At 35.1% G+C, this 25,464-nt stretch overlaps 1 protein-coding gene across 1 annotated transcript in view; it reads left to right on the top strand.

Annotated features, from left to right (window-relative positions):
- Positions 1–25,464, top strand: part of LOC105989795 (uncharacterized protein KIAA0825-like) — a 185,734-nt gene that overhangs the window by 9,659 nt on the left and 150,611 nt on the right. Inside the window, exon 2 of the mRNA XM_013022014.1 lies at positions 18,383–18,544. Coding sequence (XP_012877468.1) covers positions 18,508–18,544 — 37 coding nt within the window. The 5' untranslated portion in view covers positions 18,383–18,507. The remainder of the gene's footprint in view (positions 1–18,382; positions 18,545–25,464) is intronic.

The following is a 25,464-nucleotide window of genomic DNA, read 5'->3' as shown; positions in this document are numbered from 1 at the left end:
GTGTGTGTGTGTGTGTGTGTGTGTGTGTGTGTTGCTGGGTTTTGAATTCAGGCTTCAAGTGCAAGGGAAGTGCTAAACTTCTAAGCTGCATCCCAAGCAGATACTTAAAATCTGAAAAAAAGTGATCCACTAATAAAATATATTATTAGGAATGTTTTACTAATTTAAAGAAATTATGAATGCATTTTTATTTTTAAAATTGAGCCAATAAAATATATATGTAAAAAAAATCTTCTGATTGTTGACCCCAGAGTGACCACTGTTTTTCATACTTCCTTGAATAGTCTAGAAAATTTTTTGTCCATGTAAGAATTAATGCACATACTTTTAATTTTTAAAAGTAAGATCAAGGAGCTGAGAAGAGTGGTAGAATGCTTGTCTTGCATGCATGAGGCCCTGGGTTCGATTCCTCAGTACAAAATAAGCAAAAAAAAAATGGAAGTGGCACTGTGGCTCAAGTGGTAGAGCGCTAGCCTTGAGCTGAAGAGCTGAGGGACAGTGCCCAGGCTGAGTTCAGGCCCAACTACCAACAAAAAAAAAGAAAGAAAAAAAGAAAAAGATCAAACTAGACATACTGTTCACCACTCTGCTTTCTTAGTTAATATTTCATAACTTCCTCCTACTTCAGTGCAATTGGGTCTGACTTCTGGGACTTCATGGGACTTCTGACTTCATAGGACTCTATAATGTAGGTGTAACATGATGCATTTGCAAATAGCTAATTTTAAATTGACCTGATGAGATTTTAACTCACTGGAATAGAAAAAATATTATTTTTTCTTTAAAATGCATAACCATTTCTGTCTGCTACATAACTACAATGCCAGTTACAGGTATGTAAATATACATACATGTGTGTATATATATAATTTTTATAGTTTTTACAGCAACAAGTGTTACATGTTTCACCTTTAGCATTCTGAAGTAATCCTTGTTATGTTTGTTCTGTGTCCTTCCACACATGAACATGTACATTCTACACATTCCTATATAATATTTTTATAACTTACTATATCATGGATCCCTTTTGTATTAATAATAAAATATTTAATAATGATTTGCATTCTTTTTTCAGGCTGCAAATTACATATTACACCTTTATTCAGTGATTTAATTAACTACCTGCATAGGTAGTTTTCCTAATTTCTTTTCCTTAAATACTGTGTAACTTAAATTTTATAACAGGGAGGAATATTACTGGGTCAGAGAATAGGCTAATATGTGTGTAAGTGTGTATAAATGTGTGTATGTGTGTGTGTGTGTGTTGGTGGGGAGAGGGCAATCTTCAAGTTGTCCTCTGAATATACCTATAGATTTTAACTACAATTACTCAAAAGAATTAATGGATTTATTCATTTACATATTGATTCATTAGTTATGATTTTAAAATAAATATTGAAATCCCTGTGCTTGCCTGCCTCCTTCTGGATAATCAAGGTTATTACTGTCTTGCCAGCTGTCCTGTCTTTGCTGCAGAGACCTGAGAGAAGGATTGGCAGTGATGGAAATGTACTGAATGTATAAAGTCCTGTAGCTCTTAGGAGCTTTGGAGCCAGGCTTTGCATTCCAGCTTTGTCAGGTAGCAGCAATAAGACCTTGCATAGAGTTTTCCTATGTGTGCCCATCATCGAATTTAGAAGATAGAGTCAATTTAAAAGATAATTTAAAATATCTTGCTTCCTATTGGCTTGGTATTAATAGATTTCATATCTGACACATACTCAAAACTTTTTATTATATTTATTTAAAACCTGAATACAGCCGGACACCGGTGGCTCATGCCTGTAATCCTAGCTACTCAGGAGGCTGAGATCTGAGGATCACGGGTTCAAAGCCAGCCGGGGCAGGAAAAGTCTGTGAAACCACCAGAAAACCATAAGTGGTTCTGTGGCTCAAGTGGTAGCATACTTTCCTTGACCTGAAGAGTTTAGTGACAGTGCCCAGATGCAGAGTTCAAGCCCCACAACCAAAAAAAAACAACAACAACAAAAAACAAAAAAAACCCAACCTGAATACATATATGCATATATATACATACACACTTGAATATATTACCTAAATTATATATAGTGAATAAAATTGTATTCACATATTAATTTGCTGTGATACAGTAATGAGTTGTTTCCAAATACGTGACAAAAGGCTGAATATTTGATATTTTAAAAAAATCTTACATATGACTTTTTTGCAGCATTGAGGAAGCATTATATTAACAGTTTTAAACCACCAGAAAACCAGAAGTGGCGCTGTAGCTCAAGTGGTAGAGCGCTCGCCTTCAGCTGAAGAGCTGAGGGACAGTGCCCAGGCCCAGAGTTCAAGCCCCACGACCGACCAAAAAATAAAATAAAATAAACACTAGTCATAAAATAACACAATTAAATATGATAAATATAGCCAGACATTTCACTTGCTTGTCCTCATGATTCTGACCACATATTAGACTCACTATATGTGAATGGTGGCCACATGGAGCTCAGCACTGATCTCACCCAGGAATATCAGACTCCTGTAGTTAAAAGCTTGCTGATTTGCTCCCTTTTTGGCTCCACAGGTCCTTCAAACATAGCAGGGGTACACCAGAATTTCTTACCATTCCCTGATCCTGCTTCTTTTTCTCAATCCAAAAATGTCACTACTAAAAATCTCTCAACACAAACTACACTCAGTGTTTTGTGTCTTTGCCATCAAAAATATCACTAAGATGTGTGTGTACATGTGTGTGTGTGTGTGTGTGTGTGTGTGTGTGTGTGTTGCTGAGCAATCAAGATTCTTAGTTTTAGGGGCTGGGAAGATGGCTCAGTGGTAGAACACTTGCCTTGCATGCATGAGGCCCTGGGTTCAATTCCTCAGCACCACATAAACAGAAAAAAAAAAAGATTCTTAGTTTTACCTTATTACCTAAATCTTTTTTTATTAATAAGTTTTTTATTGTGTAAATACCGTACAGAGGGGTTACAATTACATGAGCAAGGTAAGGAGTACATTTCTTATCAAGCATTGTTGCCTCCTCCTTTGTCTTACCATCCCTGTCCTCCCATCTGCCTACTCCCCAATTCCCGCCAAAGTTGTAAAGTTCATTTTTCGACATAAAGACTTGTACATCTTGTTGTTGCAATGGGTCCACCGGTATCCCTATTTAAACAATTTGTTTTTTCCCCTTCCCCTCCACAAATTATACCAACATCAAATAGAGTGAAAACTGGGGTTATACCAAGTGGGGGGGGACATACAAAGCAATAAAAAAAATCATCTTATAAATGTGTTAAAAACAATAGCAAGAAAGAAAAACCATTTGAGTCCTTATCTTGGGGTTCATTTTGCCTATCACCTTATCTCACTGTTTCTGCTTGTCTTAGACATATACTAGTTATTGCAAATAAGGGAAACCATGGGACCTATGTTTCTTTGGGCCTGGCTTACTTCACTTAATATAATTTTTTCCAAGTCTTTCCATTTCCTAACAAATGGGGCAATGTCATTCATTCTGATGGAGGCATAGAATTCCATTGTGTATATATGCCACATTTTCTTGATCCATTCATCTACTGAGGGGCATCTGGGTTGGTTCCATATCTTAGCTATGGTAAATAATGCTGCAATAAACATAATTGTGCTGGTAGCTTTAGTGTGGTCTTGTTTGTAATCATTTGGGTAAATGCCCAAAAGTGGAATTGCTGGGTCATAGGGAAGCTCTATGTGGAATCTTTTGAGGAACCTCCATACTACTTTCCAGGTAGTTTGATTGAACAAGTTTATATACTCCCACCAACAATGAAGTAAGGTTCCCTTCTGTCCACATCCCCTCCAGCATCTGTTGTTATTAGAGTTCTTGATCTTATTACCTGTCTTTACAAATCTCTCTGTTCCTCCTCAGTCCTTTTAGGACCAATTTTGCTCTTTATCATCCTTCATTTAGGCTGTTAAAAATGGTTATGTTTTGATTTTTAATTGGATTCCCTGTGCTTATTCTTGTTTTCCTCTATGGCATCTGCCAAGCACACTTTACTCCAGGGTTTATAGCCCTTCAGTGGCTCCTCATCACTGTCATCATAAAGCCTTAGCATTCGGTGTTGGAAAGCTGACCTTCCTTGACCTAGTGCTTGCCTCCTCAGCCTCATTTCATGCCTGTCTCCACCTCATATTTTTCATTCCAGCAAAACACTGAACTGACAGAAAGTCTTGCTGCCAGTGTGCTATATATGAGTTCCGTTCCTTTTCCTCCCCTTCTTTGCCTAATTCCCATTCATGCTTTTTGACTGCTCATGTGTCATTTCTTCTAGGAAGCTTTCTCAGAGCCAGAGCCCCTAATCCATGCATGCTCCCGCAGCATCTCCATATGCCTTTCTCAAGGCTCTTAGCATATTCTATTAAAATATCTAATTAGGGGTCTGTCCTCCCATATGGACTCTAAACACCTCAAGGGCAAGTATTATTTATTTTCTCCAGCACCCAATCCACTGACTAACACATGCCAGGAGTTCAATGCATACTATTTTAACTGAACCATTTTCTTAAAATAAATCAGTATCTGGAGGTATAATGGTCTATATTGGTAGCCAACTAATCAACTAATTAGTTGAGCCCCTACTACTAAAAAATATTTCACTAAGATGAATGGAAATTGCAAAAACAAATAATATATTTGCCTCCTATCTAGATCAATCAATAAAATGTGAATATATAAAAAGCTCCTGGGAGTCATGCAGACAAGCATTTTGTGAGTTCTGAAAAGAAAGTGATTGCAGAATAGGGGTTCCTTTTGATTTCAGTCTGGGGTCATCAACATAAAATGAAGCTGTGTTGGTTATGGGGTGAGCAAGACCTGGAGATACAGGCAGCAGGAAGTGATAAGACATTTGCTGTCTGATGTTTTCCTGTCCTCAAGGAAAAATATTATCTCTGAAACAGAATTCCAGCTGAGGATGTATACAGAAGATAGGGTTTATTTGGAAAACAAAAAGAAAAGCAGAGCGTGTTTCTCAGGTCTTCTGGTTTTCTTCCATCTCATCACTCAGAGGCCTGAGAGTTGCATCTGATACCTCGTTCTAAAGCACAGTCCCACTTTCTATCTTCTCTTTCCACCAGCCTTGGAGCTATCATTTAAGGAAACTGACCCACAAAGCAACAGGAGTGGGAAAGCATAGGAGACCATATCAAATTAGTACCAAGTCATTTGTTTGTGATTTCAAATGTATGAGGAAGTCAAAAATTGAGCTGAAGAGCTGAGGGACAGCGTCCAGTCCCAGAGTTCAGGCCCCACAACCAGACCAAAAAGGGGGGGTACATTTTAGTATATAAAGAGAACAAGCCAGAAAAACCTCATGAAGATTTGGACTTGAAGTTTGACAATAAATAGACCCCACATGGGCAGAAGGAAAGGGAAAGGACCATTTTCCTTTTCTTTTCTTTCTTTCTTTTTTTTTTTTTTGAATCTAGACACATAGCAGCGGCAGTTGCTTGTTGGAGGCAAGAGAAATATGACTGACACTTATGAGCTATTCTATAAATAATTGGTGAAGACATTAATTAGAACTCTATAAAGTTACAAGTATCATCTTTGCTTTTCCTCATCTTTGATTCTGATGCAAAAAAGAAAGGACAATTATTGAAATAATAATATAGAGTAGTTCATACAATAGAAAAAAAAACTTAAACAACTTCTGGAAGGAAAGAATGTCTCAAGATCCAAGCAGCAGAAATATAGCTTTGTAGCTATAGTTCATTTTTAAACTTTGTTTTCTCCTATGTAGAATAGATTTTTCCACTTTTCAGGGGTATATGGTTCTGTCAACTTCATGCTGACATCCTGTTGCCTTGTTCAGAAAGTTTCAAAGAATACTCCTTATTGTCCAAGGGATAAACTTGTTATTGCAAGGAGAAAGAAAGAAGTACTGGCCAGAAAAACTAAGGTATCACATAAATGGGCAAATAAATGAATGGTGTGATATCACTAAGAGTCTTGAAGCTACTCTTTGCTGCTTAAATTACATATTGTTACAGGGTTTTGAGTAGAAAGGTAACTAGAGCAAACTGTTTAAGAAGTAGAATTGATGTGTAAGATTGCCTAAACAAGGAGAATTATATAAGGCAATATTGCTAAACATTTTTTCCCTTCAGAAATCCAACCGTGAAGTTTAGTTAAAGTTTATTCAGGGGACAAACCATAAAAGACTGGGAAGCCTGTGTGGGAATACCAAGAAATAATGTAAAGCAATGGTGTTCAGAGGGTGGTCCTCAACTAAGCAGCAGCAGCCTCTGGAACAAGTCGGAAAATCTCTCGGTCTCCATTCCAGGATCATTGAACAAAAAATCTTGGTGAGGGGTTAAGGAATCTGTCTTACAAAACTCCATGTGATTCTGATAAATGCCAATGCTATTGTTTGGTAGATGTTATAGAGTTTGGGGCTACAATATCTTCATTCAAGTCCTGGTTGCTACTTAAGAGCTTTGTGACCTTGTGCCTTAGAAATAAATGCTATCATGCTTTTCTCACTGAAGTTGGAGAATTAAATTAGTCTTAATATGTGGGAAATGCTTATTACAGTACTTTGCACATAGTAACCATTACATAATTTTCTATTATTATCATCTCAGTATTTGAAACATGTATTTTTATAAATGATAATGTGGGTTGACACATACATTGTCTTTTAGTGACTACCAAAAGGTAGTGACTGAGAACACTGAATTCAAAATTCAATCTAAGTTGGTTTTAAAATATTTGAACTACAGATTTTTTTTTTTTTAGCCAGTCCTGGGGCTGGGCGCTCTTCCTGAGCTTCATTTGCTCAAGGCCAGCACTTTACCCCTTGAGATACAGTGCCACTTCTGGCTTTTTCTGTTTATGTGGTAATGAGGAATCAAACCCAGGGCTTCATGCATGCTAGGCAAGCACTTTACCACTAGGCCACATTCCCAGCTCCTTAAAATATTTGTACTCATTAACAAAGCTTTATGTCCTTGTTATAATATAAAAATCAAGTAAGCCTAACATTTGACTGTATGGTAAAAAATGTTAGCTTACATAATTTTGCATGTGTTTTCTAGTTAGCTTTTCAATTAAAAACTGTTTCCCTGAAATGAATCACAACACAACAATAGGAATAATATTGACTATTTCTATCAAAACAGCATGACAATCAACTACTGTTGTTTTTTTTTCCTTTTAGTTTCTTACCCATAGAAGAATTGGCAGTGAATTTTTCTTATATGTTGAATATAAAAATCTTTCTTCTTGGCTGAACTAGAACAGATAGAGAAGTAAATTTACTGTACAAGACAAGCAAGACCACAGTAACTGATGGGGACTTGTACAAGTCACCCACTCTCACATTCCACTTTGTTCTTCTCTCCTGCCATCACATAAAGTACCAATCACATGGTTCTTCTACATACATCTCATGGACAAGGCTAGTCTCTGTTGAATTAAGAATTAAAATCTGCTTAAAAATGCTTCCTGTAAGGTCGGCTCTACTTTGATGATATAAAAGATGTGTGAAAGATAATATCTGCTTCTATCACTGCCTAATCTGATGTAAAGGTTTCTGCTTCCAAAGATGTTCAGTCATATTTGAACTTTGAAGAAATATGACTGTTTTTATGATTGCATAACTATTTTTTCTTTTCTATTTTTGTGCTGATACTGGGTCTTGAACTTGGGCACTGGGGTTGGAATTTAGGGGTCTGAGTGCTGTTCCTTACCTTTTTTTCATTCAAGACTGGTTCTCTACTACTTGAGTGATTGCTCTACTTCCAGCCTTTTGGAGATAAGAGTGTTGCAGGTTTTTCCTGCCCAGCATGGCTTTGAGCTTTGGTCTTCCAATCTCATCTTCTGGAGTGGCTAGGATTACAGGAGTGAGGCACTGGCACCCAGCTTTGCATAAGTATTTTTTAAGTGAGGAAGACAACTAAGAAGGAAAGATTAAGTATCACACCTGGAAAATGTCTATTTGCAAGGCCTACAATGTCTTCTAATAGAATAATATGCTCATTAGGATAACTTTGCAGGTAGGTACAGGATATTTCTATTATCACCAAAGCTACCTCTTTTTAGAGTACTTTTAACATACATTCATAGGCATTATAATTTTTTCCGAGGCAAGAAGAAAGTATGAAAAGAATCTTATACTTTGAAAGGAAAAATGTATAATCTCCTTTAAAAGGTTATGATTCAATTAGAAAATATATTAGAAAGCACTCTCAGCAGGTGTCTTAACTTAAATCCATCTTTTTGATGATGGCATTATTTTTATTCCTGTGCTAAATTTTTAAAAATTAATTTTTAGCATGTTATATTAGGAGCTGATAATGTAACTTGACTGTCATGGCATATTCCTTTAAAAATGAAATATCAGTTCTCAGATACAACCTGAGGCTATAGTAAAAATGAATTCTTAGCTTAGTTTAAGTTTTCCTATAGGTTAATTTTTACTCTTGATAAGATAAAGTAACACATATGATAAAGATATAATTGACTTAACTCCAGTAGAATTTGAGACTGAGAAAAGGATATTAGGAAGATATTTCATTAATAATGTACCATTAGCATATAGTGCTTAAAATTTAAAACTCATTTCATTACACTAGAGCTGTCTTTTTATTGAGATGTACCCCGAAAGGGTCAGCATGTCTAAGTATTTACAACTTGGAGTCTAACCAGCATAAAGCAAAAGAAAAGACAGCTGAGAAACTATTCAAGGTCTTGTTCTGGGTCCAGTTCTCTATTCTGGCTACATTTGGATATGGCCCAATCTTTGATTAGTATCTTCAATTAACTGTGATCCTACCAACAGTCAGATATTCTTGCTCATGTTCTCTGTCAAAAATACAAACACCAAAAAATAACAACAAAAAAGAATATAGGAGACTGGCAAAACTATAATGCTCGTGATAATTGTGAAAGAAGTCAAATCTCTTGCTAATGAATACTGACAACTTCAGCCAGAAAAGATGGAATAGAATATGAGAGAATGTTATCATTCAACAGCAAGTTTAGGTAACATCCTACTGAGCCAGTGTTGGCCCATGGAACCAGTGTTCACCTGGGAACAAGAGTGATTATATTAGCAGTTTCTCTTCAGTTTTTCTCACTGACCCAGAAGAATGTCTTCAGGTGACCCTATCTTTACTCTTTGCAGCCACTTAGGTTTCTCTTGGCATGTGAAACAAAAAGATATTTGCTTTCCTGGCCCTTCAGAGGGAATAGCAAACCTTCCTTGTCACATGGGTTTGAGAATGTATTATAAACCCTGTCCATGCATCATCTTTTTAGATCACAATCACTAATCACCTGGTAGCAAAACAACTACTTGATTCAAAAACAGTTATAGAAGGGATGTATAGAAAGCACAGAGATAATATAGAGTAGCAATTCAATTTCTTCTGTCATTGGAGTTATCATATGCTACTATGAAATCATTAGACACTTTCTATTAATCTCTGTTTGTCAAATTGCTCAACCAGTTGAGACTATTAATTATTCCTTACTAAATCATCAACATCTTACTCAGAGCCTGTGTTGTAATAGACTAAATGCAGTATGTAAAGAATTTACTTTTATGAGAAAAGCCATAGGAGTATATGTAGTAGAAGCTAGACTGGTTCCCTGCTACTTTGTCAAAGTTTCGAATCAGCTCGAATAATTTGGGAGTGGAGTCCATGGGGTTCTTTAAATACAAAATCATGTCATCCGCAAAGAAGGAGACCTTTACTTCAGCTTTCCTTATTTGGATCCCCTTTATGTTTGCATCTTGTCTTATTGCTGTAGCTAGGCATTCTAATACTAAGTTGAAGAGGAGAGGAGAGAGGGGACATCCTTGTCTTGTTCCTAAGTTTAAAGGAAATGGTTTTAGTTTTTTGCCATTCAGTATAATGCTGTAGGTTTTTCATACATGGCCTTTATTGTATTGAGAAATGATCCCTGGATTCCTAGCTTCTCCAGAACTTTCATCATAAAAGGGTGTTGTCAAATGCTTATTCTGCATCTATTGAGATAATCATGTGGCTTTTATCCCTGTTGATGATGAATTACATTAATTGATTTGCATATATTGAACTATAACTTTGAATCCCTGGAATGAATCCTGTTTGATCATGATGTATGATTTTTTTTGATGATTTGTTGAAGTCAATTGGCCAAAATTTTGTTGAGAAGTTTGCATAGATGGCCATCAAAGAAATGGGTCTATAGTTCTCTTTCTTTCATTGAAGAGGTGGAGCTTCTCTATGACCCAGAAATCCTACTTTTGGGCATTTACCCAAATGATCACAAACAAGGGTATACTAAAGCTACCAGCACAACTATGTTTATCACAGCATTATTCACCATAGCTAAGATATGGAACCAACCCAGCTGCCCTTCAGTTGATGAGTAGATCAAGAAAATGTGATATATATAATGGAATTCTATGATTCCATCAGAAAGAACAACACTGCCCCATTTGTTAGGAAATGGAAGACTTGGAAAAAATCATATGAAGTGAAGCTGGACTGGTCCTATTCTTGCAAAGGAAACGCTTGTCAGGAATACATGTGGGTTCTGATATTTCTGATAAATTCAGACAAGTCAAGATCATTTAACCAAATGATCAGTACAACCCTAAGACTATCACCTATTAGGATATGTGCAAAACATTGTTTTTATGGGTATAGATGCAGAGTTTATAGTAGACTCTAACAAAGATGGTGCACACACACGTACACACACACAAACACAGAAAGCCAAAGAATTGACATAGTAGAGATGAAGTGGAAGGTCTTGCAAGAGGGTAACTACTCAAGTTTATGAATATTAATTAACCTTGTAGATAAAATCTATTAACTAAAATAATATGTACTTACGATAAAACTGATCTCTAATATAGCACTTATGGGTATTTCCAATTCTTTCCTATTTAAGGTAGTATATAGACGTTAACATGAAATAGAAGTTATTTAAAGATAAACACATAATTTAACATGAAATAAGAGATCTTCACACTAAACACATTAATAAAATGTTAATGAATAAAGCTAAATGTAATGAGCTGAAAACCACTAGTTTTTGTTATACCGAAATTCGGGGACCCCCAGAAGACCACCAGAGACCACGATCAATGTAAACAACAAAGAGCCGGTTTATTGCAAGCTCGAGCTTGGTCCTCCACACACACAGTAACTGGTGACGCTAAGAGGCCCTGAGCATAGAATCAGGGCCGTTTTTATAGTATTGAACAAACAACTTTAAGGAACTTTTACATAAGAAATTACATGATTGGTTAACATTTACATTTAAAGCAACCTAAACTGGGCAAATAATGATTGGTTGACCTTTACAGAAAAATGTCCTTGGTCCATAACTTGACCTGAAAAAGGTTACGATTCACACCCAAGGTTACCAGTCACACCCAGACCAACAGAATGCATGGCATGTCTCGCCCCGGGCTCTGAAGAATGGGTTGGTTAGAAACTCTTATTAGTCCTAGGTGGGTGGGGAGCAACACCACTTGGGGGCTAACACCTGCCTTAAGCAAACGCCATCTATGGCTCCAAGAATTGTGCATGGCTTTTTGTCATAAATTCCTAGCATTGGGGCTAAAATGGATCACGAGTCAAGTCGCAGAACTGAGATGGAGTGTTAAACAAAAATGGAGTTGCTTAGGTTTCTTAAAACATTATATTTCTTCCCTAGGGCCTTACTGCTCCAGCCTCCGGGAAGGGCGTTGCAGCTTTGGGGATGATTCTGAGGACTTTGCGCCCTTGGTCAAGGCTGTAAAGCCTTTGAGGTCTTTTACTAAGCAACTCTAGGCTCCCAGGCTGACATTCCACTACTAAGTAACTAAAACCAGTCACACTTAAAATCATACAAAAACTATACAATCATCTAGCACAAAGCAATTCATACAGAAGCAAAAATGGCTGTTAGGTGCTGTCTTTACATGATTTTTTTTTTTACGTTCTTCATTTTATTTCTGACACCAACATGAATCATTCATCTAGGCAATCTGATCGATAATGGGAAAACAATAATGATGGAAAAATATAACCACCTGTGCTTATCAAGAACTTAAAGTGTTAAGAAACAACTCCCAAATTAACAACTATAGTATGACACAATATATGCTAAAGTGAGGGGATGTGAGAGTTAAAATATTCAGGAGTATGAAGATTACGAGTCTAACCTGGACTGGGGTCTGGACAGGCTTCTCAGAGGAGATGGTAATATCTGCCACTTACACAACACTTCCTGCCTCCCTTGCACTCCACCCTTGCACCATTGAGGTTTAAACAAACTAAATAACCTATCCAAAATCATGAGGTTAGTAAGGAGCTGTGACTGGACTTGAATCCACGATTCCATGTGTTAGCTATTCCATAAACTATCTCTGATACTCCTGATTGTGGCAGTAGAGGAAGCACTCACTACACCCATTGTAAAATGGATGGTGGGTGGTGGTAGTGGAGCAAGGCAGAAAAAGAGGGAGGAATTCAGTTTTTTGTTTCAAATAGTTAAATGATTGCTGAATTTAAATTCAGAGTCATCAACTTCTACATGCTTGGATTCCCTAATGATGACTGTTCTTTCTCTACTTTCTCACCATTTACAGGAAGGGTTTTGGCACCCGTGGGAGATCTGAATTTTCCATGTATTGGACTTTTTTCAGATTCTGTTGCCATACAACTTCATAGGTATTTCATAGATAACTACATCTTTTAATCATTTATTTACTCATTCACTATTTCCTTGTACCTTATGTACATTGGTTGATACTTACAAAATCCTCTTCAGAAGAGATAAAATGTAATGTATCCATTTCTGAAAAATAAAGAAATGCTTTCTTAGTCATATAAATTTGCAAAACAAGTAAAGGTTACAAAGATAATGCTGGAGAAAAAGGGAAAGACAGTTTCAATTTCTTCTTAGTGCATGTGGTGAAAACATTGCTTGTAGATCTGCCAAGATTTTTTTTGCTACCTATTAGGCTTTCATGACAAAGAAGGTTCTGTACAAACTCAGGGTTGTGGTGTTTACATTTTGCTCCCTCCCTGCTGAGATTCCATGGAATCAAGCATTCAGGGAGGCCCAGTCCTCTTCCAGGCCTCTCATAGCCCCTTAGTGAGTTCCAAGTTCCACCTGCTCTCAGGAAGTGACTTGGATCCTGAGAAAAGAACTGCTTATTATTTGTACCTAATGCGGCTCCTGCTGACTTCATATTATAATGCTGTTTAAAAGTTTTCTTTACTGGAACAAATATATTCCATTTGGATTATGTCATGAATTTCATCTGAAATAATAAGACTTTCAAAAGCATTTGTGTGTCACCTCTTTTTGCATCACTTGTCTGGCAGCACTGAGAATACCTCCTCACTGAAAATGGATCCATTTACAGTCAATAGCAGGGAGGCTAATGTTCTTTTTCTTGGAAAAAGTGAAATATGTGCTCTTTATCCTATTATTCTCATCCACCAGCTTCAGATTATCTGATTTTTGTAGCTTCTCATTTTCTCCAGTATCTTAATGCTATTATTAACAAGAATTATGTTGCTAATGGTTTTAGAAAATTATATGTGTACTTTCCATTGCTACCTGGATTTTTTCATAGTTCATCTGAATTAGCTAGAGTTGGATATGTATTCAGAATCATGTTTTGTTGCATAGCAAATGAAAGGAGCTTTAATATTTCTCTAGATTTATGTTCAATATGCTAAATTTTACTAGAAGACAATGAAGCTAATATTTTTTTCAATCAGCCTCTAGGTGAAAAACACTTAAATATATGTCAGTAATCTGTATTCATTATGAAGAATATATCTCTCTATATGAATATAGACACACAAAAATATATTTCATCTTAGGACTAGCTGCATATGAAAAGGTGGATATGAATCTACGGTGAAATTTTTCCTAAAGTATACTTTTTAACACCCCCAAACCATATCTTAGATTGAATTTCAGCAATATGCTTCATTAGGTTCTTAGCCAGTAATCTTCGAATCTATCTTGTCAAACTCTTTATAGGATACTGTTATTTTCTTCATTTCCAAGCTTAAATATTTATTATTTTCAATATATAATACATTTTAGGGTTAGGTATAAAAATCTTGGTTTGGGGCCAAATCTAGCCATTTCTAGGTCTTAGATGATTTTATTTATTTTTTTTATTATGCCAATTTAAGTGCCTACCTTGTGAGAACTGATTTTGGACCCTGAAACCTTGCGTATAAACAAAAACAACAATAGCAACAAAAATAGGATATAGTCTCTGGCTTTATGGGAATAAATTGTGATGTCTAAACAAATTTGATTATTTTTTTTCTGAGTAGTTCTTATGCTCAGGTCAAACATATATAAAAATATGTTTTAAAGACTTCTTCCAGACTTCTTCCGTGAACAGGTGGCTCTTACCTGTCATCCTAGCTACTTGAAAGGCAGAGAATGGGAAGACTCATTCTCCACTGGCCCAGGCAGAAAGCTTCCATGACCCTTTTTCCCATAGCTGAGCACAATGGCATGTGCCTGTCATCTCAAGGTGAAAGGGTGAAAGTGGGATGATCATAGTGCCAGGACAGCTGAGCAAAAAGATCCACGTGTCTCCACAGACAGTGGTGTGCACCTGTGATCCCAGTGATGAAAAGAAGTTATATAGAAGGAAAAACACAAACTCCTCAACTATGTAGCTGTTATTTGTTTTCATTGATAGTCAATAGTAAATTTTGCTTTTATAATGTTAATGAGATTTAAGTGACATTTGTATTTCCCAAGAATCAGCACTCAATGTACAAACACCAGTCATTTATTCAGATGTTTTACAGCAATGATTGGCAGGCAGACCAAACATAGCTTTCTGTCTAAAAACATGTGTGTCCAAACCTTTTTGGAAGCAAGATGATTCCCTAGTGATTTATTTAGATAAATAAATTAGATGGATAGATAATTTAATGATAAAGAAATAAAGGCCATGTTGATAGATGAGAAAGTTGTTTGTTGGATTGACATGATCCTGATGAAGTTTTCTAGGGATAAGGTTTTCTGATTGAAAGTGATGCGGGAGTAAACAGACGTCATGTTGAAAAAGAAGAGGGAAAGAAATGAATTTAATGAAGGAAGATGTAAAAGAGAATTTCTGCTGGGAAAAATCCTTTTTTAATTTGGTTAGGTGTGGAGAGTCTAAGGGACAGAAAAATAGATGTGCTTCAGCAAATAGGAATTGTGAGCTAAGGTGTAATGATTAGGGCTCTAGTCCTATGAGATACTGAGGGGGAAATAAGTCAAATAAGTTTGGGAAATGCCATCCCATCCTTTGTGTTTAATTTTGCTTTAATTGGCCTTTCATGAAATGAACTTATCACTGAATTATTTTCCCATAAATTAAGAATCCTTATAAAACCCCTGGGGAAAATACTGAGCTAATAGTGATAGGAAATAAGGACTACTAATTAATGGGCTTCTACCATAGTCATTGCTTCTTTGGGGAAAAATGATTAGATTTAGGTCATACATATTATTTTGTCTCTTTCATTAATAAGTTAGAAAGAGTCATTGAATTAAAAAGGATTTGCTTTTCAATATTGGCATTTTTCTGGGATACAAGGCCCTTCTAATTCCAGGTTATGAAGGTAAGGCCTCTCTCTTCATGTAGATAGCTCCAGACTCTATATATAAACAAGTAACATTCAGGCTGTAGTATTTTGATTCAAAGGTTTTTCTTGGAGTACCTCTTTGTTTATTCTATAAATAGTTACAGTATTTTCAAAAGAATTGAGCTAATAAAGGTTTCATGAGTGATAAGGGAGTGATTTGCTTAATAAAGAATAATGAAACATTCTTATAGTCATTGGAAATTGCTTTCAAAATGTTTGGTACAATAGGCATTTTTAGATTTGGAAAGTTAAGCTAGTCTCTTATCTCCATAAACAAAGCTTAAAATAAATCAATAAACTAAGCAGGCCCAGTGGGAATCAAGTAATGACTAAATAGAATACATTTTTTTTTCATATTTCCTTTTTATGTGGTGGATAAAACCTCTGACAAAATCTTAGTTGTTTCTAGCTGTATGTTTTATGTGCTTTGGCATCCGTTTGGAAGAGTGATAGGTAGGGCTGTTTATGGAAATAGGTTTCAATAAATGTAAGATTATGGTTAATGGGGCTGGGAAGATGGCTCAGTGGTAGAGCGCTTGCCTTGCATGCATGAGGCCCTGGGTTTGATTCCTCAGCACCACATAAGCAAAATGAAAAAAAGCCGGAAGTGGCGCTGTGGCTCAAGTGGTAGAGCTCTAGGCTTGAGCTGGAGAGCTGAGGGACAGCGCCTAGGCCCAGAGTTCAGGATCCACGACCAGAACCCCCCCCAAAAAGAAGATTATGGTTAATAAAGAGATGAAATTGAGTTTTTGTAGATTTATTAAAGCTTTAAAAAACTAAGAACACGACTTGATTTAATGATTGAAATTAGTACATACCTTTATATTATCTTTATATTATGTTTTTGGTCCTCAGTGAAAGCCTGTGCCATAATGACATTTGTTTAATGCCAGTAATTAAATGTTTCAATGAAGTGGATTGCCTATAAAATCGTTACATTTCTGGAACTTTCCTTCTGTATCTATGTAATAAAGTGATCTTTTTTCACATGTAGTCATCATATAATTTTTGATGGCACTCAATGTTTCTAACAACATTTTATTGCTTACTTTGTAAAAGCTCACAAATTTTTCAATTTATAATTAATTCTCAAGACATTCTTTGAATACCTATTATAAGAAGTGTTAATCATAAGAGAAAGATTCCTTAACCATGACATCATGGCTAAAACTACCATTAGGTAATATCAATATAAACTGGAAGCAACAAAATGGATATTTAATAATTGAATTGTTCCTTGTACTCTTAAAAGTAATGTATTTTCTATTGAAATGAAACAGTAGGATGACAAGAGGTAAAAGTACATCTTAGTTTTACATTGTATTATTCTCATATAGATAATAGATATCATGATTATTTAGACAGGAGTGATTTTTGAAACATGATTTCATGAATTATGTAGTTTATGTCTAACTAACAAATTTATTTATTTATTTATTTTGTGGTCATGAGGCCTGAACTCTGGGACTTGGCTCTGTCCCTCAGCTCTTCAGCTCAAGGCTAGCACTCTACCACTAGAGCCACAACACCACTTCCAGCTGTTTCTGCTTATGTGGTGCTGAGGAATCAAACCCAGGGCCTCATGCATATGAGGCAAGCACTCTACCACTGAGCCACCTTCCCAGCCCTTTTTGTTATTTTTTAAACACTTAGACACAGCACATATTAAAATTTGGAGAGTTATGATGTCATCTGATAATCCTTTCAGTTTTTAGTTTAAGATCTACTTTTTTTATATAAAAAACTGCCAAAATAATACCAATAATTCCTAATTTTCCTTCTTAACCGGATTTTCTAAGTGTTAATATTTTACCACAATTCTACCTTTTAGGGTTTCTCTCTTCTCCTAACAATTATTTTTCTTGAACTGAAAGAAGGTTGAAAACATTTATTCATATATGTTTTAATGTGTTTTATGAATTCCCTAAAATAGAAATGTTCTTTTCGTAACTACATGCATGCAAGGCAAGCGCTCTACCACTGAGCCACCTTCCCAGCCCCTTGGAGAATATTCTTGTTCTGAGTTTTTGTGATATTTTCTCATAATTAGATTCATATGGTAGACTTGAAAAATCAAAATTGTGTAAGGTGTGATTTTTTTTTACAACAAAAATTACATTGCTGTTTATGACTCAGAAAATGAAGCTTATGCACTGGGAAGGTGGCTCAGTGGTAGAGCGCTTGCCTTGCATGCCTGAGGCCCTGGGTTCGATTCCTCAGCATCATATAAGCAAAAAGAAAAAAGCCGGAAGTGGCGCTGTGGCTCAAGTGGTAAAGCACTAGCCTTGAGCTAAAGAGCTGAGGGACAGCGCCCAGGCCCAGAGTTCAGGCCCCACGACTGGACCCAAAAAAAAAAAAGAAAAAGAAAATGAAGCTTATTATTTTTCATAATTTCACTAGACATAAATTTTATCTCCAGTTTCTCAGAAGGAAATATTTTCCTATGTGCTTGTTAATGAATCAACTTGCTGTAATTTTTTTGTGTGTATGCCAGTTTTAGAGCTTGAACTCAAAAGCGTTTGCGTGCTTAGTGGGGAGAAGAGTCTTACACACCTTCCTGCCAGGCTTCAACCTGTCATCCTTAGATATCAACCTCTTGAGTAGCTAAGATTAGAGCGCTCAGCCTCCTGAGTAGTTAGGATTGCAGACATGAGCCACTGGTGCCCACTGGTGTTAGTTTGATGATTTTTTTGCAGTCATATAGATCATCCTAATACTTATTGGAAAAACACTAAAATGAAAAGTATTACTGATCTCTTCACAGTTACTCCAGAAGGCCCAGAAAAAGGAAGAGACTTATCTCTTTCCTTCGATGAACTCCAGTTCTTGTCACACCTCGTAAAATCCTTGTTGAAGCTGGAAAATGATGTTCAGGAATTGTTTCAAGGAATGTTTTCATCACTTATAGTGCCAAGGAAGTCTTCAGGTAATATACTAATTTATAAATCTACAATTTATCTGTTTTGCTTTATGCTACTTTGAATCTATGCCATTATTTGAAAACAAATTACAAAATAAAATTCTTTAGATAACTTTAGTGTACTTTTCATTTTTGTCTGTCTTTTGTATAACTTTTTCTCTTTTACACTTGTCTGACTCCTTAAATCAAATTAGCAAGTCAACTATTTAATAAAATCAGATCTTTTTTGCTGGTCCTACGGCTTGAAGTTGGGGCCTGGGTCCATGAATTTTTGTGCTCAAAGCTAATGCTCTACCACTTTGAGCTCCATTTCCAGTTTTTGGGTAGTTAATTGGATATTAGTCTCATCGATTTTCCTGCCTGGGCTGGCTTTGAATCATAATCCTCAGATCTCAGCCTTCTGAGTAGCTATGATTACAGGTGTGGGCCACTGGGGCCCCACTCAGATCAATTTTTTAAAAAAGAACAAAACTGATCTATGGAGAGATTAAGCACACTGGATGATGTACTGGTACTTCCTTCAACAGATGATCTTGAGCAGAATTTTTTTTAATTTTTATTTTATTGTAAAGATTCTGTACAGAAGGGTTAAGGTTATATGAGTAAGGTAATGAGTATATTTCTTGTCAAGCATTGTTACCCCCTCCTTTGTTGTTCTCCCACTATCCCTCCCTGCCCCCCCTTTCTGCCTTGAGCAGAAAAATTTTATTCAATGTCAGATTTTAAGTAATCATGGAGGATTGCTTTAGTTTTCTTTTTGTATGGCTGTTTAAGATTAATTGCTTCTGATTCCAATATTATGTAAAATTTTGACAATTGAATGATTTAATATATATAAGTAGAAGTCTTGCATATCATGAACAGTAAAAGTGAGTTGTTAAAATTATACTGTAACTATTTTAATATGCTAGCCTAAGTTTAGTTAGACTTTACAAAACATTGAAGAAAGCTTTGCCATGTGGGCAAATTCTACCTAAATGGTAGAATTCCAAGGCATAATGCTATCTGTTTAATGTTTACTGTATATTATGTTGTGATAACCATATTTAATAAGGATTTTTTATTGTACATCTTTATAAAAAAATTACAGTGTGCTTTTTTACAAGGTGTCATTCCAATGAAGAATACTTCATCTGAAAAAGGAAGTAAAAGGGGCAAGAAATTAATAAGTAATTGAAAATTTCAATCCCCAAACCCAATGTCTTACTAAAACTTACATGGAGCTTTCTCAACATATATGTTTTTATATTGCTTTATTTTTACCTTGCCTCACAAAAATATTGCTATTGCAGTTCTAGGGTTGGAGTTTATTTTATATTAAGCATAGTTCACTAGTATTCTATGTTTCAGGTTAAGTTTGGGTTGGGATTATTAGAAAATAAATTCTGTAGAACAAAATATTAGGCATTATCTGTTGCTGTGACAAAATGCCTGAACATGTGTACTTTGTAAAGGGGAAGGGCTTATTTAGCCATAATTTGAGATGGTGAAAGTCCAAATGTATGATGGTGGCTCTGATGAGGGTTCTCCTGAGAGCATTTCTTCCAACGATTTCCACTTTTATACTATAACAATTATGAAAGAGCATATAACACATGAAACTTTATGGAGCTTATTTAAACTATACCCAAGCCATAACAATTCTTCTTCCAGTCCTGGAGCTAATTTGAAGAATACAAAAGGTAGATTATAGATTTTTAAACCTGAAAAAATAAGATAGTACAGAAAGTATAATAATTATTTAAATGAAAGAATGAAAAATGGATTCAATTAGGAAATGACTTCAAACCTACTAGGTTTCCTAGATGGAGCTAATATATGGTCATAAAGCTCTGTATAGAGCAATAGGGCATCCTATTGATGACATTTGGTGCTTCCAAAAGTTGACGTTTGGTCATTCATACTGCCTAGCTAAAATAGACATCTCTCATCCAGCCTTTAGTAGATGTTTTCTGAAGATCAAGAAACAGAATAAGCTGTAAGACATCTAAGACTCTACCCATCTGGAATTATCTTATCTTGATACTGAACCAGGCCATTGGAAATCTTTATCAATTCTAAAATATAATTTTAACATGAAAATTTCACTAGAAAACAATTACAAAGTTAAACACTGAAGTGATCAAAAATTGAAGCGAAGATATAATTTGTTGATTTAAGGAAAAAAGAGATAAAAGGAAGAGCTTCTTCAATCACATGAGATTAAGATCAGTCAATGTGGAGAATTGCAAATGCTGTATAGTTGAGAGCAACAGTTACTATTCTTGCAAAAAATCAACAAAACAAATATATAATTATGCTACAAATAGTGTCTTACCTCATGTTTGTCAGCTGTGTGGCAGATAAAAGCAACTTCACTATGACATTAATAATAGTGTAGATGCAAACATATGTGTTGATGATTACAAATGTGATCATCTACAAAAGGAGTTTTGAGTAGTAGGTATAAGAAATGTCTCAGTACTAGATGTTCCCTAGTAATATATATATATAGTTTTTGAAAAGAATATTTGTGTAAGAAAGCTGAGTCATTTAATCTGACATAAATTTATATAAGTGGATTTATATACATTTATATAAATGGATCTCTGCAAAGAACGATCTTGAAAGAAATTGTCGAGAAAAATCTTAAATATTTTATTCAGCATACCTAAATTAATTACTTAATATCAAAGGCATTGGTTTCTTAAATAAGGAAGAAAAATGGATCCCTCATTATCATTGAAATGGATAATGGAAGAAACCAAATTAATCTTAAACTAACTATGGAATATTCCTGATTGTTAATGTTTTACTTAAAAAATCTTTTGTAGGAGAAAATTAGAAAACAAGAACAAGTCATTTAGTTTCTAGTTTGTTTTGAATGGAGCCCATTTTGTTCACTAGGAAAAAGTTGCGCATCAAACCCAAACAATATGGCAAAAGTAAAGATTTTATTTTTAAATATCCAGAAGATTTTAAAACATTCAAATGTTTAACATCAGGTAGATAAAATATAAAGATGATTATCTACATTTATTATTTCCTATTTTGATGTTTTCTACTGTATTGTCAACCAGATTGGAAGTTCTCATAATAATTTGAATTTGAAGAGGTTTTGTAGAGACCAAAAGTATTTTCTGAGAAAATAAAGGATATTTAATACTTTCATTTATTTGATCTTGTTTGATTGTGACTTACAGTTTTCTAATTTCATTATTTCAGAGAACGATAGGGTGTTATTTGATGTTATAATGTCTTACTGTGTTTGTTTTAGGTGATGATATTTTATGGATTGGCCTTGGGTTTGATTTGTGGTGCATTTCTAATACTCCTTCAAAATAAAGTTGTCCTCCGAGCAGTTCCTCGATTTTTCCAAAGGTGGCATCTGAGATTTATCTAAACCAGGATATGTCTTGGCCCTCCTTTTTCTTTAGCCCCAGCAATGACAAAGCGCAATGGCTGCTTCAATTGGATGTAAGAAGAACACTTAGGGTTTGTCTCAGAAGAATCAAAGATTTCAGATCTTCTAAAAGATTGTTTGTACTCTTAGGGGGTCTTAAGAGGGGTCAAATGGCTTCTAAGAGTTCCTTAGCTAGATGGTTAAGGGATTGTATTAGGGAGGCGTATGTAGTTAAGGTAAAGAGGCTCCTAGGGTTTGTAAAGCTCATTACTCTAGGACTTTAGCTGTTTCTTGGGCAGAGAGGTCGAAGGCTTCCACATTGGAAATTTGCAAGGTGGCCACCTGGGCTTCTCTTCATACTTTTTCATGGTATTATCTCTTGGATGTAGTCTCTTCTACAGATTCAGCTTTTGGTGGGAGGTTGCGTGTGAGCCAGAAAAAAACAGTGAAGAAAAGAAAGACTAGTAGTTCCCACTTAGAGCTGCCAACAAGGCAAGTTGCTTTGAAGTGCACACAATGGGAATCTATGAAGACCAATTTGGGTGTGAAAGTGGATGTCACAGGGAAGTACTGCCAACCTCCACTCCCTATGAAAGAAAGCAGCAGTGTGGAAACTAACCAGAAGTGTAAAATGAACCAAAGAGAACTCTGTAGGGGAAGCTGTTGAGCAGCTGCCATTCTTGTGACCCTCTGCACTCTCCTGAGGTTCTTAATCTAGGCATGCTCTTAGAGAAACCATTGTTGATCGCATGTAGATAACTATATTTTACAGTGGTGAGCCAAAAATTGACAATATTAAGTGTATTGAAATTTCAATATGTTTTAAATATAATTCTCATAATTCTCATAATTTCTTATAACATAGAATCATAACATTTTACATTGCCAAAATTTGAAGTTGGCCATTTTTTAATCCTAAATCAACATAAAAAGGACACAATTAAATCACAAAATATTTATTGGTGTAGGCTTAGTGTTACTACAAATCTTGCCTTCTCCACTCCATTTGTCTATGGTATATAAATTAAGCTTTTTTAAAAAAACCTTTTAAATTTAGGGGAGGGGAAAATGATATTTTAAAGGTTATCATAATTACCTGATAATTTTCTCAGTCTAGAAGTAGGCACCAGGAAAAAGAAAGAAAAAAAAGTGTTTAAAATTTTATAATTTTTCTTACTCATCTTGAAAATAGACAGATGGTTTATATAAACATCTAACCACATTACATTTAATGAATAAACATAATGTATTTGGGAATGAAATGATAAATAAAAGATATTTAACTTTTTTCCGAAGATACAAACTACCCAATGGCAGGCAGTTATTTCCATAAAATGATCTAGGACAATTTTACTTCAAACTCATGTTATTCTTCCAGAGTAAATACCTTCTAAATTAGCTAGTTTTATAAGCTTTCTACAGAAATAGTAAAATGATATTAGGAATCCAAGTCATTTTACGTGTCATTAACAACTTGAGCTTTATGATTTTTTTCTTCTTTCAAATTGTTTTGAATATGAATATTATAGAGCTTTTGAATGGGACAAATGACATATGGTAAAATTGTGATTTATTTTTCTACTTCACTCTTCTACATTCCAGGAGGAACTACCTCCACATATATTCCTATATTACACTAACATATTATGAAGATATTCTTTATGAACTATGCAGAAAATGAACATAATTCCTTCTACTAGTTGAATAATTTTCCATTGGTGCATACAGTTGTCAATTAAATCTATTCATATATGTAAATTTTAGGTTTTTTTTCCTTTTTATTTTTGTCTGTTATGGGGCTTGAACTCAGGGCTTGGGTGTTGTCCCTGAGCTTCCTTGTGCTCAAGACTATCATTCTACCACTTGAGTCACAGTACTACTTCCAGGTTTTGAGTGGTCAATTAAAGATAAGAGTCTCAGGGGATTTTTCTGCCCTGGCTTCAAACTGTGATTCTCAGATCTCAGTGTCCTGAGTATCTAGGATTACAGATGTGAGCCAGCAGCACTTAGCTGGTTTTATTTTTCTTTATTGCTATCACAGTAATAATATGAGAGAATCCTTTAAACTGTGTCTTTAAAGTGGAAGGTAAATTTCTCAAGTGATCAAGCAAAAAGGTTTGGTCACAAAGAAGATGGAAATCTCCAGACTTAAAAAAGAGAACTGCAAAACACATATATGATAAAGAATTTGTACCCAAATTATACAGAGACTTTTAAAAATTCAACACGAGAACAATGTGATTTTAAAATATCTGAATAGAAAACTCACCAGAGACAATATACAGATGGTGAATAAGCATATGAAAAGATATTGATATGTCATTAAGAAAATGTAGATTTAAACAAGATACTACTACACATCTATTAGAGTGGCTAAAATCCACCATCAGAGTGACTAAATCCACCTGTTAGAATGGCTAAAATGCTTAAATGGCTAACGTGTTAGCAAAAGGATTTCTCATTCATTGCTGTGAAGAATGCAAAATGGCATAGCCTCTTTGGAATAGAGTTTGACAATATCTTATAAAACTGAACGATATGATCTAGCAATTTACAATCTTATATTTATCCAAATGAGGTTAACAATCTGTCCACATTAAAACCTACATATAAATATTTACATTAGCTTCATTCATAATCGCAGCTCAATTGTTTTTTTTTCCGTAGATGAATGCTTAAACAAACTGTTGTATATCAATGCAATGGAACAGTATTCATTAGTATAAAGAAATAAGATATCAAGCCATGAAAAGACATGAAGAACCTTAAAAATTTTATTGTTAAGTGAAAGACGGCAATCTTAAAAAGACTACATACTGTATGAAAGCAAAACTATAGAGACCATGAATAGATCTTATTTTCTAAGAGTGGAGGTGAAGGAATGGGAAATGAGGGGGGAGGAAAAGGAAAAGAGGGAGGGAGTATGAGAAATAGATAGGTGATATAGAGGGGATTTTTTTGAGCAATGAAATTATTCCATATAATACAGTAGTGGTGGATACATGATACCACATATTTAACAAAACCCACAGAATTTCACATCACAAAAAGTTAAGAGGCAAAGTATAACACAAAAGTAGGTGATCATAGAAGTATATCAAATATATTTAAAAAATAACCTAATGAAATCCACAAAAATGGTTCAAAAGAAGGGAGTAGGAGACAGAGGGGTTAAGAAAGGATAACATAGGGTGACTTTGATCAAGGTACATTATGTATGTGTGTTGTAAATATAATAACAAAGCTCCTTTGTACAATTAGTTTGTGCTAATAATTTTAAACAAATGAACCAGAATGAAAACCATAGACATCAGTTTGTAACATTAGAATGGCATTTCAACTTTGGTTCATCGATTGTGACGAACAGACTCCATCATTGTAAGATGCTAATGACAGGGACACTGAGGGCAAGAAGAAGTGTATGGGAACAGCATGTTTTTCTGCTCAACCTTTCTGTAAACTTAAAACTTCTTTAGAAAGTAAAGTCTATTTTTCAAAATGAAGATTTTTTGTACATTTTTAATTGTAAAAATGCTGTACAGAG

This window comes from Dipodomys ordii, unplaced genomic scaffold (assembly GCF_000151885.1).
Source record: "Dipodomys ordii isolate 6190 unplaced genomic scaffold, Dord_2.0 Scaffold59, whole genome shotgun sequence".
Classification (NCBI taxonomy): Eukaryota; Metazoa; Chordata; class Mammalia; order Rodentia; family Heteromyidae; genus Dipodomys; species Dipodomys ordii.
Note: the sequence above shows the minus strand (reverse complement) of the source record. Positions and strands in the feature narration are given on the sequence as shown.